Here is a 20068-nt window from a genome sequence, read left to right as displayed (position 1 = left end):
GAAAACACAGTTGTCCAGGGGACAATATTCCAACCTGTTTAAAACACAAGCTGCAACCATGTCAGAAAAAACATCTCCCGGCCAGTTTCATTCATGTGAGTTACCTGCCTGGCCCTGGTCAGCATTTGAGTTTACAACTCATTAACTGAAAATATAATATTAATGAATGCAACATGTGAATTTCACCCCGCCCCCTTGGAGCTGAGAGACAAAATACAGACGGTCTGATAAACCTCAGTGGTCCTGTCACCCCTGTGACAAGCAGCCTGTGACGTGGCCCCAAATGATCCCCACCTCCTGGTACTCACACCTTTGTACAATCACCTCCTTTGAGAATGCGCTGGACCTAGTGACTTTTTCCCAACAAACAGAATGTGGTGCAAGTGAGGGGAGGTCACTTTCGAGAATAGGTGACTTCCGTCTGTTCACCCTTTCCTGCTCCCTCACTTGCTCACTCTGACAAAGCCAGTTGTCACACTGTAAGCTGCCCTATGGAGAGGCCCACATGGCAAGGAAATGATGGCCTCCAGCCAAGGAGCTCAATCCTGCCCACAACCACCACTGAGTGAACTTGGATGTGGGTCCTGCCCCAGCTGAGTCTTCACATGAGACCGCAGCCCCAGTCAACCGCTTGACCACAGCCTGTGAGAGACCCTGAGTAGAGGACGTAGGCAAGCGGTGCCCAGATTTCTGGCCCACAGTAACTGAGAAGTAAACGTGTGCTACACTAAGCCACAATGTTTTGGGGTGACGTATTCTGTGATGGATAACAAATACAGCGACCCACCTCCCTACACCATGGAAGGGACGGCCTCCAGAACGTGCTACCAAGGCCCAGTTTTCCCTCCCCATGTCACACTTACCTCTTCCTCCAGCCAGTCGTTGTACTGTACGATGCCAGCCATGACGACGTCTGCTCCCTTCATGTAGAATGTAATTTCCCCAGTTGATTCATCCTAGAGAGGGAGGCCGGAAGGCATGAATAACCGAGAGGAACACCCACTCTCTGCGCCAGTGCCCGCTTCCCATGACAGATGGTGTACAAAGTGTACTTAGCAGATGCCAGTTTTTTCACTTGGCCAAAGATAAAAAGCAAGAGAGAGGCCTCACTCTGGGTCAAAGGCCGCAGAAAACAGAAGACAACGCAAAGCATCTGAAAAATTATAAATGATGAAAGCAAGATCAAAAGGATTTTTAAGAACTTGGTTTTTAAAGTTGTTCCCATTCCAACAGGAACGGACTCCCACACTATAAGATCACTAACTTTATATACTGGACTGACAGTATCACCCAAATGTGGTCCACCCGAAAGCACTGGAAAGTAAGATAATTATCTAGATCAGGGTTTCTCAGCTTTGGCGCTATGGACATTTAGCTGGAGAATTCTTTGCTGGCGGGGTCAGCCTGTGCCTTGCGGGATTTTTTTGCAGCACGTCCCTGGCCCTTTACCCATTAGATGCCAGCAGCACTGCTGGGGTGACAACTAAAATATCTCCAGATATTACCAAATGTCCCCTGGGAGGCAAACTGTCTTAGTTGAGAACCGATGATCTAGAAAATTCCAAATCCCTATGTGTACCTGAGGACTTTAGCTAGAGATCAGATTACCTGGATTTTCAGTTGGCACTGACCAGATTTTTTGGGGAGTGGGTAACAAATGCTTGGACCCGGCACCAGCTCCCGGCTGATTCCCTATTGGACAAGCTACTTCTTTTCTCTGAACCTCAGTTTCCTCATCTATAAAACAAGGATACTAACAACTCTTACTGCATAGGTTTTTGTGGCTTGAACAAGATCACAGAGCACGTAGCAAAGGGCCAGCGACACAGAAAATGTCACTCAGTGTAACCATTCCTGTTCAGGTGACAGGGACTCCCCAACTCCCTCAGTCATACTGCATGTGAAGAACGAGGCTAATTAGCCCAGAGATTCTCAGTGCGGCAATTCTGCCTCCCAGGGGACGTGGCAATGCCTGGAGACATTATTGGTTGTCACAACTGGGGAGAGGGAAGCAGGAATCTAGTGGCTGAAGGCCAAGGATGCAGCTGAAAATACTACCGTGCACAGGACGGCCCCGCAACCAAGAATCATCCGGCCTCACATGTCAATGGTGCTGAGGCTGAGAAATTCTGGCTTTGAGGAATGATGGTGAAATCGCTGGTTTTCATCCCACGATTCTTTCCTCGATGATGCCCGTCACAGGGAGGCCGGAGGCGGTCAAGATGGACAAGGGAACTGAGCATGACATCACCTCCTGCCTAAATTTTGCTACTTCAGGAAGCACACAGTGCAAGCCTGTCAACTCTTCATTGAATATGAAATAAAGACCCAAAGCCAAATTAGTGGTACAGCGAGCGTCCTCTTTCAAAACAACTTTCGAATGCCCTCTAATCACTGACAATCTTTTAGAACACCATGCTCCCTCATGAAAGCACCCGCCGACCACGAAGAGGCACCTGCGTTTTGAAAGCCTTAGAACTGCACGCTTTATCTCTGACAGATCGTGCCGAGGCTTGCTGGGGACTCAAGCCAAAGATAGCTGTGGGGTCTGAACATGAAAGCATCAGAGGGCTTTTTTTTCCCTTCCCCTTCACTCAAATGGTGCTGAACAACATAGCTGTGGGAAATAAGGTCCCTTCCCCAGCTTCCTCTACTCCAGAAGGGGCTCCAGAGAGCTTAGACATCTTGTCCAATATAAATACTATATTGACTGTCTCCTCCCATTAGTCATTTCCTCCCACCGAGTTCATCACAAGGTTACTTCGTTCCCATATTATGGCAAGATGACGCTGTAAATTTACAGCGATCTGCTGGTTGTGTTGCATTGTTTTGGAGCCTCATCTTTTTCCACTGTGGTCTGATTCTGGCACCTGTTCAAAGGCCTCTTCTATTCAAACAATGACAAGTGGATGACCTACACCAATGACCCGACTTCATTCCACGTGGGGAGGGCAGTGGAACATCTTGTGCACAGCAGAAACAAAACAGGCGACACGGCCTCCCTTCAGGAAGGATAACGGCACGAGCCCCGAAGAGACTGGCTTCTCTAACCCTCACCGACCTTCTCAGAAGAGAGATTCACGCACAGACCAGACCTTGCTTTGTGAGTGTCAGAAGATCCTGCCAAGTCCTGCCCGTGCGTTCACACATGTTTAAGGAGGTTGGTGAACTAGGCGAGAGCAAAACCCTGTCAACAGTCACGAAACCAAACCAAGAGATATTTAGTACCGAGTTAAAACTTCCTCGCATCAGGTAATGGACAGTTATTTTCCGGTAACAGATGAGATATATGGACATGTGAGAGCTGAGTTCTCATCCCCAGCACAATGAACAATGGTGGTGGATCATTCTCTGTTAGGAGACTGTCCTGGCCTCTACCCACTAGATGCCAGTAGCACCACCCTCTGAGCTGTGAGAATCAAAAATGTCTCCAGGTACTCTCAAATGTCCCCTGGGGGCACGATGGCCCCAGGATGAGAGAACCCAGAGTGAGATTTGTGCCAGGTGGAGAACTGGTCCACACGCTCTGGATGCTGACTTCCACCCATCAAAACGAACGGTAAAGAGGGAGGCAGGTCAGAAAACAAGAAAATTTAACAAAACAGTATGCATTTCATTAAAGACGGCCTAGCAAAGATGGATGCTCACAGATGTATCTTTAGCAGTGAGAAATGAAAAACCACCTAAACATCAAAAAAAAAAAAAGTTAAATAATGTTTTCAACAAAACACCATGCACATAAAAATCATAAAAACCACGTTTAATGATATGAGAACGTTTTCAATATATTTCAATGGTGGGGAGGAGAAACCCTTTATATAGAGTTCAATGCCAATTTCATCAACATGTGTGCAGCTATTTACACTCACATATGCTTAGGGAAAAAATGAAGGGAAATTTTCCGAAAAGGTAAGAGTGGCTATTTTGGGGTAGGAAAATAAAGACGAATAGTTTGATCCCCATCTTTACATATTTATTTCTTCTAAATGTCTTAACAGAATGCTGTTTTTTTGTTTTTTTTTCAGTAACCTGGGAAGGGGGACTGCTCACTGCAAATAATGGTAGCTTTGCCCATTCGACAGTATCCTGTACTTCCAGGCGTGAGTCCTACTCTTGCTGTGGGAAGACAAGGGGTCACATCTCATCAAGTATGATGCGTTCTGGCAATGAGAGACCTTTAAAGGAAGGGCGGGGACACTGCTGCCCACTGATCCTAGGATGGCTGACACTGGGAACTCTTCCGTGATGATTCAACCATGAAATGACTTCAGCAGAGCCCATTGCCCTCGAACTTGAAAACATAAAGGCTGGAACAAAATTAAAGTAGGAGATAATGATTCTAATTCCCCAGGAAACACCCACCCACCCGCAGGATTTATGCTGCTGTTTCCAGGCCACGGATGTTCTTGACATCAGATGTGTCCTCAAGATACGGTTTAGAAGCCTTGGGTCAGGCCAGGTGTGGACCATGGGAAAAGCAGCAGACGCATGAGAGAAAAAGCCCCCTTCCCGCCCCAGCGTTCGTTGCCAAGGACGTAATTCCTGAAAGTTCCTACTGGTATCAGGGACATAAAAATCCTTTAACGTGTCATTGTCAGAGTACGTCCATGCTGTTGTCACTGGATCATCAGAACGGCAGCTCAGGGAGCTGTTTCAATCTTCTACTCGGGGAGGCAGCTTCTAAAATGGATCCAGTGACCCCTACCTCCTGGTATTCACACCCTTGTATGACCCACTCCCACTGAGCCGGGAGTTGGACCCAGTGATTTGTTTCTAAGAGCAGTAAGGAAAACATGATGGGAGGTCAGCTCCAAGATGAGGTTACAAAAGACTGTGGCTTCCATCCTGCTCACACTCACTTGCTCACTTTGATGAAGCCGGCTGACCCAGGAGCTGACCCACGGACAGTCCCGTTGCAATGAATGAGGGTGGCCCGTGGCCAACAAACAGCCAGTGAAGAGCTAAGGCCCTCAGGCCACAAGGAACTGCATCCGGCCAACAACACTGATTCTATCTGGAAGTGGATCCTGTCCCAGTGGAAGCTGGGATGACTGCAGACCCAGCTGAGCCTCACCCAGACTCCCGGCCCACACAAACTGTGAGATAATAAGGTACCGCCTGTCGTTCTAAGTCGCTAAGAGGAGGGAAATCTGTAATGCAGCAATACATAATTAACCCACTGCCCCATCACTGCTCTAGGTGCTCCGTGAGCTTCCCGACGGCCCTCGCGTCTCACCCAAACTCCCAGGTCCTAGCGGTAAAGACCACAGACCTGGGAGCCAGACAACCTTGGGGTCGAATCCCAGCTCCACCATTTTCCAGCTACGTGAACTTGGGGAGATTTCTCAGCCTCTCTATACTTCATCTTCTCCCTCTGTCAAATGTCAATCCCAATGGTGCCTACCGCACTGGGTTATGGTGAGAATTAAATGAGTTAGTTTCTGCAAAGCATTTAGAGCAGTGACTGGCACACAATAAGCCCCATTTAAGTGTTACCTACTATTACTGCTGTTCCTACTGCTGCCATATTACTACTGCTGCCAGCACTACTTCTACTCATTAGTACTATTACTAATACTCTAGCACTAATTACTAACACTGCTATTACTAATTTACAATAGTGGAATCTACGACTCAGATCCCTAAGGCACGAAACACTTGTGTAGATAGAATGGAGGGGATCCTCAATTGTTTTAAACAAAAAAAAAATCTAGGGAAGATGATTAACTGTTATTCCAAAGAGTCACATGATCTGAGGTAGCGGTTTCTCTAGCCACACCAAGTATGTGAAGAACCTTAAAAACACCAGGGAACCACCCCAATACCAAAGCAGGAGAGGGATGGAACCAAGCAGTCTGCATTCTTCAAGCTCCCCTAGTAATTCTGGTATCAGCCAGGCTTACGAACTACTGAACAAAGTGGCCTGTGAACACAGGGTTTCCAGGCTTCCCAGAAGGCAAAGTGTGGTCTCTATGAGTAAAAGAGCAAGTAGGAAAACAAGATGTGAATTCCGACCCTTCAGATGGGCAAAATGTAAAAAGTTTCATGCTATCGATTGTTGGTGAAGACATGGAGGAACGTGGCGCTGAGATTAGTGCAAACACTTTGCAGAAAAAGTTGACGGCACGTGGTAGAGTTAAAGACATACATATTCTACCATCCAGCAGCTCTACCTCCGGGAATCGTCCACAGAAAAACAGGGACATCCATACAACGGAGCCTGGAACAGCAAGGCGATGCCCAGCTGTGCTCTTTCTAGCGGCAGCTACCTAACTGTCTATCAAGAGGGAACTGCAACAGACCGAAGGAGGAGAGGTATATGCACATACAACGCAATAATAAAAACCAGCTACGGTTAATGAAGTGGGAGTCAGTGTATGAACGTAGTTTTTTTTTTAATGCTAAACCAAAAACAGGAAGTAGAAAAATGACACCTATACTACAATGCCACTTAAACAGAGAACAAGTAACACCATAATAAATGGTATTAATACCCAAACATGTCTGATAATAGTATTTTTAAATTCCTCAGAATGATGGACTTGGCGTAGAAATGGAGAAGCAGCATATCCAGGAGGAGCAGATGGCACTTCAGTGCACAATATTTTACTGCTTTAGGAAATTTTTCGAACTACAATACATACAAAAATATGGATGAATCTTACAAATATAAATTTGAGCAAATGAACTCAAACACAAAAGAGTTATCTACTGTACAATTTTCTTTATATAAAGTTCAAAAAGAGACAAGATGAATCAGTGGTAGAAATGGGTACAGGTTCTATCCTTCTAGGGACGGGTGACGTGACCAGAAATGAGGCACAAAGGAGCGAAGGGATGATGGGGGTGAGAGTCTGTTCCTTGCTCTGGATGCTGGTTACACAGGTATGGTAACTTCATAAACACTTGAGATGTATACGCTTAGGATGTTTGCACTTTTCTCTGTGTATGTTGTAGTTCAATCAAAGTTTCAAATATATAAAAAAGAAAATCTGAAATAAATATAGCAAAATGACGATGCTGAGTGATAACTACATTTATTTCAGTCGCTTTCGTGATTGTCCAAATATTTAAAAAAACCACTGAAAATATTTAATTACACCAAGGGTGCCAAGATCATTTAATAGGGAAATAATAGTCTCTTCAACAAATTGTGTTGGGGTAGCTGGATATCCATATGCAAAAGAATGAAGCTGAACCCCTACCTCACACCATATACAAAAATTAACTCAAAATGGATCAATGATCTAAAGAACAAAAGCTACACAATTCTTAAAAGAAAATACCGGGGCAAATTTTCATGACCTTGGATTTAGCAATGGACTCTAGTTATGACACCAAGTCAAGATCAACAAAAGAAAAAAATAGATAAACTGGACTTCATCAAAATTAGTGACTTCTGTGAATCACAGGAATTTCACCAATAAAGTAAAAGATAACCTAAAGAATGAGAGAAAATATTTGTATAGCATATCTCTGATGAAGCTCTAATATCCAGACTCTGTAGAAAACTCGTACAACCCACCAACAAAGACAAACAACCCAGTTCCAAAGTGGACAAAGGACTTAAACAGACATTTCTCCAAGGAAGATATACAAGTGGCCAATAAACACATGAAGATATTCCACATCATTAATCATTAGATACAAATCAAAACCACAACGACATGCCACTGTACAACCACCAGGATGGATATAATCAAAAGAAGAACAACAAGTGAGGATGAGGACGTGGAGAAACTGGAACCTTCACACACTGGCTGGTTGGAATGTAAAAGAGGGCAGCATGGTAGAAAACAGTTTGGAGGCTCCTGCTAAGTTTAAAACACAGAATTACTCAGCAATTGAGTAAATGACCCAGCATGACCCAGCAATTCCACTTCTAGATATAGACCCAAAAGAACTAAAAACAGGTATTGAAATCCTGTACACGCGTGTTTATAGCACCATTATTCACAATAGCCAAAAGGTGAAAACAACCCAAATGTCCATCAATGGATGAATGGATAAGCAACATAGAATATTATTCAGCCATAAAAAGGAATGAAGCACTGATACCTGTTACAATGTGGATGAACCTTGAAAACACCATGCTAAGTGGAAAAAGCCAGGCACAAAAGGTCACCGTTTATATGAAATATCCAGACTACGCAAATCCATAGAAACAGAAAGCAGATGGGTGATGGCCAGGGACTAGGAGGACAGAGGTGGGGGCGTGGACTGTTTAATGGGTACAAGGTTTCCTTTTGGGGTGTTAAAAATGTTTTGAAACTGGAAAGAAGTGGTGCACAGCATTGTGAATATATTAAATGGCACTGAATTATACATTTAAAATGGTAAATTTATGTCATGTGAATTTCACGTCAATAAAAAAATATACATTCAACTCAACAAAAGAGCACACGATGGGAAATGTATTATTATCAAGAAACGCCCCATCTTCATTCCTTAGATCTTTCACTCTAGAACTGGGTTCACCAGAAGCTGACCAGCTATCCGAGGTTCTGTCCAATGGACGAACTAATATTCTTTCTACTTAGAAAAGTTTATTCCCTTGTTAGTTTGGGCAACAGACAACAGAACAAAGATGGTTAGAAAGGGGTAAGGAAGAATGTCAAGCCACAGGGACGTTCACCACATACTTGGGGGTTTTAACCATTTTAAGTCATCAATAAAAACAACTCACCCTCACAATGATGCCCATCCGCTTGCTTTCGTAGGTGAAAGGGAAGATCTGTAAGATGGTGAAATTCAGGATCTGGTCGCCAGGGGTCCTCAGCTGCATGGAAGACTGGTCTCGGCCCACCAGGGTTAAGCCCACACTTTCCGTCCACTGTACCAGGGCCACCTGAACATAACGGAGAGCGGAAGGTCAGACACTCTGGTGAGGGTGCTGGTTCCCAGGGCCGGCAAACGAATACAAAGGTGGAAGGGGGAGCAGACACGTGAAGCAATGTGTGTCCCTGAGGGAGGCTGTGCAGGCCCAGTAACTGCTGGGCCTGCTGGGGCTCTGCTCTCACACCTGCTCCTGTAAGACACGACTCACCTTCTCCCCCAGGCCCCAAAGCAGGCCGAATACCAGAGCAGTGGCAGCGAGAACCACACAGGATTAAGAGTTATTAGCACAGACCCTACGTGGCTTCTAGAAGAATGTGCACCAAGCCAAACAATTACGAGGACGAGGTGGCTTGGCCTTCAGGCTCCCCTTTGTCTCGCAGATACTCGGCCAGTGGGTGTCTACAGCAGTTCTCAACTGGGAAATTCTGCCCCCCACGGGGCATCTGGCAATGTCTGGGGACATTCTGGGTGGTCACAACTGGGGGAGGAAGTGTGTTGCTACTGGCATCCAGCAGGTGGAGGCCAGGGAGGCTGCCAAACACAACAGAAAATCATCCCGCCCCAAATGTCAGTACTGCCGAGGCAGAGAACACTGGTCATACCGATGAGGAAGCCCAGGCTCGGAAAAAGTAAGACAGATGCCCAGCACGGTGCTGCTGGGAGAGGCAAAGGCCAGGCCAGGTGAGCACCTGACAGGTGGGCCTGGCCCACAGGCCCAGCCACCCAACACTGCACTCCCAGAGGCATAGATTTACCAGGTGTCCACCCGACACCATTAGAATATTGATGGCAAGTGCCGTGGGCAGAATAACGGCCCCCAAACCTCGTCCTAATCCCCAGAACCTGTGACTATGTTCCTTACGTGGCAACAAGGATTCTGCAGATGTGATCAGATCAGGGACCTTGAAATGGGGAGATTACCCTGGATCATCCAGGTGGAACCAGTGTAATCACATGAGTCCTCAAAAGGAGGAATTTTCCTGGCTCCAGCCAGAGAGAAATGTGACGACAGAAGGCGAGGCAGAGACGCATGACATCACTGGATTTGAAGACGGAGGAAAGGACCACAGAGCAAGGAATGTGCAAGGCCTCTAAGAGCTGGAACAGATGAGGCATCCAGTTTTAATGCTCAACAAGCTGCCATTTTATTCTGATCCAAGTCCAAGAGCATGGTGTCTAAAAAGCAAAAAAAAAAAAAAAAGTACCCCACCCCCTTTTTCCTTATAAAGCTGAATCTTTGGGGAAAACAAAGGAGGTAGGTTTTAGGAGACTTGAGGAGAGGGAAACACGACAGAGAAGGGGGTACACAGGAAGCATCAATTCCATCTGGAATGTTTTATTATCTTTAAGCCTGGTAGTGGCTATATGGGTGTGCATTTATTACTCTAACTATCTGCATGTCTGAGATTATTTCTTTCTTTAATTTTTTTTTTTTTTTTTGCTTTTTCCCATTGAGGGGGGTGGTAGGCAAAGAGAGTCAGTTTTCCAAGAGATCTCCTAGCAGCAGCTGCCTCCAGCACCTCTATTTTATCAGCATCCTCCCTGAGTCCCCACTCCTTTCACCAAGAGAGCAAAAGCCACCAGGAAGTTGCCTGCAGTTTGCTGCCCACGGTTCTATTGTTTCTGGAACCCCTAGGGGACACCTCCACTGAAGTGCTACCCCCTGACGGGGTTGGGGGATCGCACTGGAGCCCAAATCCGTGGTTCCAGCCCAGCTCTACCACCCACCCCCACTTCCTCCCTAGGCCTCTGAAATACGGGGCCTGAAGTTGATTATTTCTCATTTCTGTTCCAGCTCTAAATGTTTTGTTTATACGTCCTCAGTTGGTGCTGTGCTCAGATATCTAATTAAGGTTTCCGCTGCTGATAGTAACTGAATTTACATCAGAAAGAAGTTATTCTTCACGAATGGGAAACTCTACCCTGTTTTGATTATGTCATACCCAGTCAACCAGGACGAACTAGCTTTCAAATCTGACCAATGGAAGAAGCCATTACACTGACCTACCACCCCCCCCCCCCGCCCCGATCCAGAGCTAATCAGTAATGATTTGTTTTATTTTGTTTTTTGCTATTAGCCTATACAAGTCTTTAAAACCCATTTGCTTATTTAATTCAATAATTCTGACTTTCAATATGGCCTGTCTTACCTGCTAACAGCCTTCTTTGCAAAGTTTAAAATTAACAAACCTGTAAAGATCTGTATATACAAAATAATCGCATCTGTATATAAAATGTTTCTAAGGCTTCTAGCTTTTACTTTCATCTTTCTATACTACTGAAATATTTTTAGCATGTATATGCATCTTTTATTTTTAATAAAAGTAAACAAATATCCCAACACAATACAAGATATTACAAATAACCAGGTATACACAAGCCCAAAAAGCCTTACTAAACTTTTACATATCAATTTTATATTTAAAAAAAAAAGAAACAAACAAACAAAAAAAACAGCAAAATTCTTCTTTGGATGCTTTCAAATATGTCACTGAAAGGATTTTTTTTTTTCATTCTTCTTTCCAAGGAGCTGTTGCTTCACCCCTTAAAAACCTATTTCATTGTTCTGAAAAGTTTTGAAAAGTCTGTAATACTGGGCTTCAAGGAGATATACTAACTCCCCCGAAACTTGCTCTGAATCTAATCGAGAAAGACTCTGGAACTCCAGAACAGGAAGAGGCTTTCAGAGGGATGCAGACTGTTCTGGCCTTAGCTCACCAGCCCCCATGCCATGGACCCCACAGGGCTGTGTTAGAGGAAACGTTGAACAATAAATCTAAAATAATCAACAATGACAAACATTCCTGACGAAGGGCGAATCACAATTGTAGGTAAACATCATTTAAACCTGCTTACTAACTCTTCCACAGTGAACCTCTCAACAGTTAAACGACCTACACTAAGACTATACTTGTCCCGCTACCCCCACCCCCTTGAGTCCCCACGTCCTAATCAAAGCTCATCGGTCTCCTGGGGGTAGGGGGGGCTGATTCCAACAGGATATGAGCCCTGCGGGGGGCCGTTCATTTTTCACCTTCCACTTTCTTACTTCGAGTTTAAGTCAGCGTTCATTTAAAGCTACTTTCTAACAACACAGAAAACCCCTGAGGTCCTACTGAGCAGGAGCACGTTTAGAATGGGTGCTCTCTAACCCTTCCCAACGGCAGCAGGGACGATCATTTTAGGGGTGAGACAGCCTCATTCCTTTCCAAAACAAGGTGGTATAAAATCAGGTTACTTCTTAATTCTGGCAGGTCCGTGCTTCTGTTCAAAAGAATCATTCCACATCGTCAAATGATAAGGGATTTTAGGGTCTTGAATCTCACTGTCTTTAACAGCCAGAGTTGGGGGTCTCAGGGAGCATTGAGTCAGAATATCCAGAGGTCAGAGCAGCAGCAGAAAAAGAAACCTCGTTAAGATGAACAAATTAGATGCAAAATTGATCAAAGGCTAGAAACCAAGAAGGGGGCGGAGAGGGAAGGCTTGGCTGATGGGTCAGCTGTGTGTTCCAGATTCATTCAGGAAAAAGGCCACTACTTTCCCTCCCTAAAATGCCCATCTGAACAATTCATGCCCGAATTATCCATGAAAGGGCTTCTTCTTCATTGGGGTCAGCAATAAACCACCTGTGACAAGTTTCAATAATTTTCCCTTTGTACCTGGGAATGTGAGCTTGGGAAATACGCCAGATCAGGTGGCATTCAATAAGATAAACAGCCAGGCTCCCACAGTAGCCAGTCTGCCCTAATCCAGCCTTCCAAGATTACCAACCTACCCACAGACCTGAAGTATTCTTCACCTAATCAGGAAATAGATTCAATGATACACCTCAGGGTGGTTGCAGCTTCGAATGCCCACAGGGGTTGGGCAGGTAGGAGATAGGAGGGCAGGCCAGCCAGGGGCCAGGAGTAAACTGAGGCAGCAGCCGCCCAGATTGGCTAACTACTTCCAGGTGGAAACTGGGCGCATTATTTCCAGATCTGATCTTTCTCAAGAGAAGCTGATGTTTATATAGCATTATGTAATTTTTTTAAATATCACTGCCAAGTTTTTGTTTTATATAACACAGCATAGAGCAAACAAAGCACAGCCCATGCGCTATGTTTAAGAATCAGAGGACGCAATGGAATAAAAAGCTACTTGCTCCCTGACCCAAATCTCCTTGAACCTGTACTTGAATTTCATGCTCTTATCACTTAACTCTGAGAAAAATTAATATTTGAGGAGGAGAAATGGCATCATCTCCATAGAAATTTAGCCCTTTAGAAATCACTGTTCTCTGAGGTCCGTTCTGGGCCAATACTAATATTCAATGGGATGGAACTTTCACATCTGTGGCCCAAGGATGAGCTAAGTCCAAGGAAGGCTCATATGACAGTTTTCTATAGTGTCCCTAAAACACTCTGGTCCTGCTCACACAGCCCTCCCCCCCGCCCCTGTACTGAGCAACCAAAACCCTGCTTTAAGACTCTACCCCAGTGGTTCATAAGTAACACTGATGGAGGAATTTTTCCTTATGTTCCCGACTTCTGTTCTCTAACCTCACCCTCGGGTCCGAGGGCATGGCAGAGCGACGGGAAAGCCCCACCAGCCTCCTAAATCTTCCTGAGTCCACACTCCACGCTCATTAGTGCACACGTCTGAATGCTGTGCTTGTCCAAAGGCCTGGAGCGGAGGCTCAGGGTACGAGGAGGCATTTAGGGGAACCGCACACACCGGAGATACGAATGTTGTGCAGGAAAAAAACCCTCCCAGCTGCAAATGGACTGTGAGACCTCCAGCCCACCTCAAGGCCCCACCTTTCCTGGTGCTTTTTATCCTCCCTCTCCACAACAGGCTTACAAAAATGCAAAACGAGAAAACTGCGGACTTTTACACACATGCTCCAAGATGCACAGAGAGACTGAATAGGTAAGGCTACCTATCATAACATTATTTATGACAGCCCAAAGTGGGAGACCACCGAATGGTACGCTGGGAAGACAGAATAAATAATCTGTGGTGTGTCTAAGCATCAGATATCGTGCAGCCACTAAACATCTTCTTATCATAGATAATTATTGGAAAGAGTAACACAGTCTGCTATGACTCAGTGAACCAATCAAGATGGACCGTGAAATGACACTAAAATTTCAATTATATGTACAGAAGAGAGGAAGGAAACACATCAAAATGTTTTGGGGGAGGGGGTTTCCCCTCTAATTTTTTACGTTGCTCTTATAATGAAGGGGGAAAACTAAAAATAAAACCTGCTTCTAAATTAGCTGTATGTTCACTGTCCTTTTCTATCACCGCTGTCTGTATAACTCCCAACAGGGGGACATTCCAAACGGATGCAGGAACACTCTCCCTCTTATAGACTCTGCCGTCGGGAGGACAGACCCACTCACACAGCTCCAAGCCCAGCCCCACGGCCACGTGCAAGGGGGCTGTCTCATGGACTACAGGGGGAACACACCCTTTTTGGTTTTCCTTCCTAAGGGCGGGATCTTAGAGAGATGGAGGGTGAAGGCAAAACACTCAGAAGGTAGGCTTCCTGGGTCCTGTAGAAGATTTATTATCAACAATCTTGGAAGCTTCTTAAGATGAGAAACGAGGGAGGGGACCCAAAAAAAAAATGTTCCACTGAGCTTGGGAGAACCCAGATGGGAATGCTGGCCCAGAACAGGAGGCACAGGGGACCAGAGTAGGTAAGAACAACCGAACATTCTCGACCCTCAGCCAGGATCAGCCCTGACTTCCCCAAATGCAGCTGCATAACCCTCTGCAGCGCTCAGTGAGTTTATAAAGCACTTTCAAGCCATTGTCCCATGGGTAGCAAGGCAATACTGCATGGTTACAAGTCCAGCCTCTGGGACGTGGGGTGCCTGGTTGTAATCTTGCCAGCCATGTGACCTTGGGAATATTCCTCAGCCAGCCACATCATCTGCAAAATGGCCCAATCGTAGTAACTGAGTCGTAAGGGATGGCCAGAGTGCAGTGGCGGGCACAGAGCAGGTATTCAGCAGGTGGCCTCTTCTTCCGGCTACCTTGACTCTCTCTTCTCTAGGGCCTGTGAGCTCAGTGGTATCGGCCCCTCTTTACCTTCAGGAGGCCAGATTTAGGGATGCTTTGCCTAAAATCACAGCACTGATGGAATCAGACCTTGAAGTTCACCACGGCCAGCACAGCACCCGGGAAGGTGAGCAGGAATAACGATGCCCTCATCTTTCATGGAAGATAGTGGAAAGGAGGGTCTTGAAGTGCAGACTTTTGTTTATGCCATCAACAGACTATAGGAACACACAGCAACCCAAGGTTTACTAAAATTCAGCCCTCTGCTAACGTCACAACACAGTGGTGTGCTGTGTACTGACATGCTTTCATAAGACGGGTTACTAAAAAGCAAGGTGCAGGGGCCAGCCCGGTGGCTCAGGCGGTTAGAGCTCCATCCTCCTAACTCCGAAGGCTGCCGGTTCGATTCCCACATGGGCCAGTGGACTCTCAACCACAAGGTTGCCAGTTCAATTCCTCGACTCCCGCAAGGGATGGTGGCCAGCGCCCCCTGCAACTAAAAATTGAACACGGCACCTTGAGCTGAGCTGCCGCTGAGCTCCCGGATGGCTCAGTTGGTTGGAACACGGCATCTCAACCACAGGTTGCTGGTTCGACTCCCGCAAGGGATGGTGGGCTGCGCCCCCTGCAACTAGCAACGGCAACTGGACCTGGAGCTGAGCTGTGCCCTCCACAACTAAGACTGAAAGGACAACAACTTGACTTGGAGAAAAGTCCTGGAAGTACACACTGTTCCCCAATAAAGTCCTGTTCTCCTTCCCCAATAAAATCTTAAATAAAACAAAATAAAAAGTAAGGTGCAAACCTATAGTTACAATTTCGCTACAAAAAAAATTTTTTAATGTTAATAATTAAAGGGTGAGGAAAATTCTAATATACGCAAAGAATTATCTCTGCAAGGATACCCAGTATTGATAACAGTGGGTGGTTCAGAGGAAAAGGTCTGGGAGAGGAAGCCCTGTGTAGAGACTGCAAGAATGGAGGGCTTAGGGTGGGAGGGAGACAGATTTCTCACTCTGTGCCATGAACATGAGGTGGCCACAGAACATTCTATACCTTCCAGAGAACTTGTAATTAATGGCTCTGGACCTACTGAGCTAGTCAAGGCATGGCCAAGTACATCAAGAAACTTTCACTGATAGTCTCGCACACTCCCACACCCGTGTACACACACCCATGCACGTCCCCACACACATGCTCCCATGGCACCCATGCACACACATCACATGCACATACATGTCTACACACACACAATGCATATATATATATATATATACACGTACAAACACATTTACACGCACACATGCACACACACACATAAATCCCACAGGAATATGAAAACCATGACTTTCTAAATGGTGTTACTTAACTCACTTCACCTTCCTTCCTGTTTAGCGATATGCACTACAGCACAATTTACTGCAGTAACTCACAATTATGTTTCTATATGCAGAGGGTGCCAAAAAAATGTATACACATTTTAAGAAAGGAAAAAACTGTATTAAAATTGTAATACTCAATGTATACCAACAACAAAAGATGACTACAAGTCATGTGTATACATTTTTTTGGCACTTTTTGGCATCCCCAGTATATCGTGTTTCCCCAAAAATAAGACCTAGCCAGACAATCAGCTCGAATGCATCTTTTGGAGCAAAAATTAATATAAGATCTGGTCTCATTTTATTATAAGACTGGGTAATAATATATGATAGGATATGATATAATATAATACATATAATACTGGGTCTTATATTAATTTTTGCTCCAAAAGACACATTCGAGCTGATTGTCCGGCTAGGTCTTATTTTCGGGGAAACGGGGTGTGTGTGTGTGTGTGTGTGTGTGTGTGTGTGTGTGTGAATTTAGGGAAAATCTACATTAGGGCGTAGTTATCGCTAGGTGGTGCGATGTACAGGTTATGTTTATCAACTTCTTTTTGAATCTACAATGTCTACTTTTGCTAAAATGAGAACATTAGTAGTTGTGATTTTTTAAATTTTAGGAATTTTTTTTTTATATGACAAAATTCATGGCAAACAGAAATAAAGGAGTCACCGGGTTGCTCATAGGAGAACACCTCCTTGACCACTCACACCACGAAACAAAGATATTAAAAGCTCTGTCGGCACCGCCACCCCCTCCCGCTCTCACTGTCCTCACACCTCCAGTGCTCCCCAATGTCCTGGAAATGATGGAATGCTGTCAGGGCTGAAATTCGCCTGCCTGAGCATCTCAGGAGCACTGCCCTCTGGCCAGATTCCATCTCCTCCGTTTCCCTGGGGAGCTACTGTATGGTAGCAGGGAGGGCCCGGCCCCCCTCATGCTGTAATCCATAACTGAATAAAGACCCTCAAGGTTTCCAAAGTAGAATGTGCACAGGAAACAAATTGAGGAAATCCTGCTTTCTGTTACAGGAAATGAATCCTACTCCAACTGGTAGAAATTATTCCAGCGGCTCCAAAGCAAAACGAATACTGGCTTCTATGTGTATTCCGTAAACTGAGCTTGCTTTGACCAGCAATGTTTTATTGATATAGAATTTCAAAGGTAGGACTCTAGTTCCAGTCGCGTCGATGTGGAATTCCATAGTAGTTTGGACACAGTACAGCTTTCTGAAAGCTTTCACTAGAACTAGATTTAGCCTCCTTTCCGTCACATGGTGTATTTATAGAAACACATTTGTATTTTGTGGTACAGATTTTTTGAAAAAGTCTAGAAGGCTGGTCAGTAAAATGTCAACAGTGGTTATACCTTTTGTTCCTAGGATTATGGTTTTCTTTTTTCCCTTTCTTATCTCTATTTTCATATATTCTACCATAAGAGTGAAATAACTGTGCAATAAAAAATAATAGTTGGGGGTGCGGGGGAAGATATCAACAAGGTAATACGGACCTCTGTGAAGACACCAAAGGCCCAAAGAAAATACCTCTTTTTTAATTCCTTACTCAGAATCTTAGAAAAACGAGACAAATCTGAATCCCAGTGCAGTTAATGGACAGAAGAGATAAAGGACTATTCACTTCAAGAAAAAAGAGCTAAGAAGCACAAAGCATTCCACGGAAGTATCACCCTCACGGAAAAATCTCTGCGCAGCCCTCAAACAACTATATCGAAGTTTGGTGGGAGCAGAGAGGTGTGGGACCAGCACTGAAGACCCCCCACATGCATGTCGCAGCCAACAGATGAGTTAGGAGCTCAGAGGCAGAAGTGATGACTGATCAGATCCCCCACATCTGGACCTTGTTCAAATTCCATCAAATACCCATAAGCTGCTGGTTCCCAGTCCACAACTACCAAGAATCTGGTCCTCTCTCATATCTACCATTGAATGGTACTGTCCTCCCACTCCCAAATGCAAAGGTGAGATCAAACAGACTAAACCTGGTAAAGAAACGATGACCCATCTGAAAAGGTTTTGGTTACGATGGCCCAAGTCCCAGGAGGTCAGTAGGATCGTCCATACCTACCCTCCCTCCGTCTGTTCCGTCAGCACACAATTCCCATCTTGGGATTCGGCCGAGGGTTACCACATTTTTCACCCCTAAAAACCTGGTTCAAACGTCAATGGTCACGGATGAACTGGGCGTCATAGCTTGAGCTGTTCCATAAACACCATGTGGACTGGAAAGGGAGTCTCCCAGGGGACACATTCCATTGCCCCCCCAAAAAAAGGAGAAAGAAGTGACTGGACGGGGAATGAGACACCCAAGCATCGTCTCTGAACTTTGGCAAAAATCTCACGGGGCTGTTCCCCGCCAACCATCGTTAACCAGTGGCTCAGTGGTGTTCTCAGATTAGCCCAGACGTTTACAACACTTCATTACTCAGCAAAGCCCCCACTCCTTCCTAAAATGAACAAAAAATGAATTGGGAGTCCTTGTAACATCAGTGCAAGAGTAAAATGGTTTGAACAAAATTCTGAGAAGCACTCTGGTCATTTTTATCACGGGCCTTAAAAATACTCATCCAATTTCACCCACAGGACTTACTGACTGCCTAGTAAGGCCCTCCCACTACCTTCTCACGGATCCCACGTCACAGACGCACGGAGGCACAGAGTATAACCGGCCCAGGTGTGCAGCTGCGACCTAAGACGCATGGGCTCAACTGTCTCACTCTTGCCACCTCCCTAGGGCAAAATGTTGACACCACAGAGCTTAGCCCATTATAGGCACTCAGATATACCTACTAAATTAATGAACCCAATCTCACCATTTCTAGGAATACTAGGTGTAAGGACGCTCACTGCAATGTTTATAAATATTACCGCTGAAAATGAGAAATAGCCTAAATTTCAGTAACATGAGAACAGTTACAGATATTAGCACATGTACATACGCAGTAATTCTGAAACTTTGCTTTTTAATAATACGCAAGAAAATTGGGAAACAGTCATGACAAACACTAAGTGAAGAAAGAGGATTCAAAACCATACCTATATTAAAATTCCCTTTTTTTTTTAAGAAAAAAATGTAAGATATTAGAAGGCTGTGTATCAAAATGTTCTTGGTGGCTTCTGAAAAAACGGTTTAGTAAAATGACGGAGTTGAGGCTCTGAAAAGAAACTCCGTAGGTTGGAACCCTGGCCCTGTCACTTACAGAGCTGGTGTCCTAAGATTCATTAGCAAGGGCAAATGGTAAGTTTACCATGAGGAAACCTTGGAGAGAACACTTTGGTCCAGTGACCAAAGTTCACGGCTCCAAGAACGGGCTATGTCAGTATCACATGGCTCCTGGTAACAGCACTGAGAAGGACAGTGCCCAAAACGCATAACCTGGGTCTGCACCATAAAACAGTGTCAGACAGACCCCAACTGAGAGACATTCTACAACACAGCTGGCCTGTATGCTGCAAGGGTCAAGCCCACGAAAGTCAAAAAAAGCAGAGAAACTGTTTCCAGACTAAAGAGCCTTAAGAGGCGTGACAACTGAATGCAGCGTGGGTTCCTGATCTGGGGAAATTTATGTTTTGCAGAGGTAAGAAAGTTAGGAGCACACTGATGAACTTTGAGTAAGATCTGCAGGTGAGATAATAAATAATATGTATTGATGTTCGTTTCCTGGCTCCAAATGTCCTCATTTTTCAGCAACAAAAGTAAAATGTTTTAAGAGTGAAAGGGGATGTCTGCAGCTTACTCTTCAGAGATAAGAGAAGGATAAAGAAAAGGGGAAA

The 20068-nt window shown here is 45.0% G+C and overlaps 1 protein-coding gene across 4 annotated transcripts in view; it reads right to left on the bottom strand.

Annotated features, from left to right (window-relative positions):
* Positions 1 to 20068, bottom strand: part of ATP9A (ATPase phospholipid transporting 9A (putative)) — a 113548-nt gene that overhangs the window by 23881 nt on the left and 69599 nt on the right. For all 4 annotated transcript variants that reach the window (XM_033094602.1, XM_033094604.1, XM_033094606.1 and 1 more), the window contains exons 15-16: positions 8687 to 8848; positions 864 to 956 (exon numbers count right to left, since the gene is read on the bottom strand). In XM_033094602.1, the coding sequence (XP_032950493.1) occupies positions 864 to 956; positions 8687 to 8848 (255 nt within the window). The remainder of the gene's footprint in view (positions 1 to 863; positions 957 to 8686; positions 8849 to 20068) is intronic.

Source organism: Rhinolophus ferrumequinum, chromosome 23, assembly GCF_004115265.2.
Source record: "Rhinolophus ferrumequinum isolate MPI-CBG mRhiFer1 chromosome 23, mRhiFer1_v1.p, whole genome shotgun sequence".
NCBI lineage: Eukaryota > Metazoa > Chordata > Mammalia > Chiroptera > Rhinolophidae > Rhinolophus > Rhinolophus ferrumequinum.
Note: the sequence above shows the minus strand (reverse complement) of the source record. Positions and strands in the feature narration are given on the sequence as shown.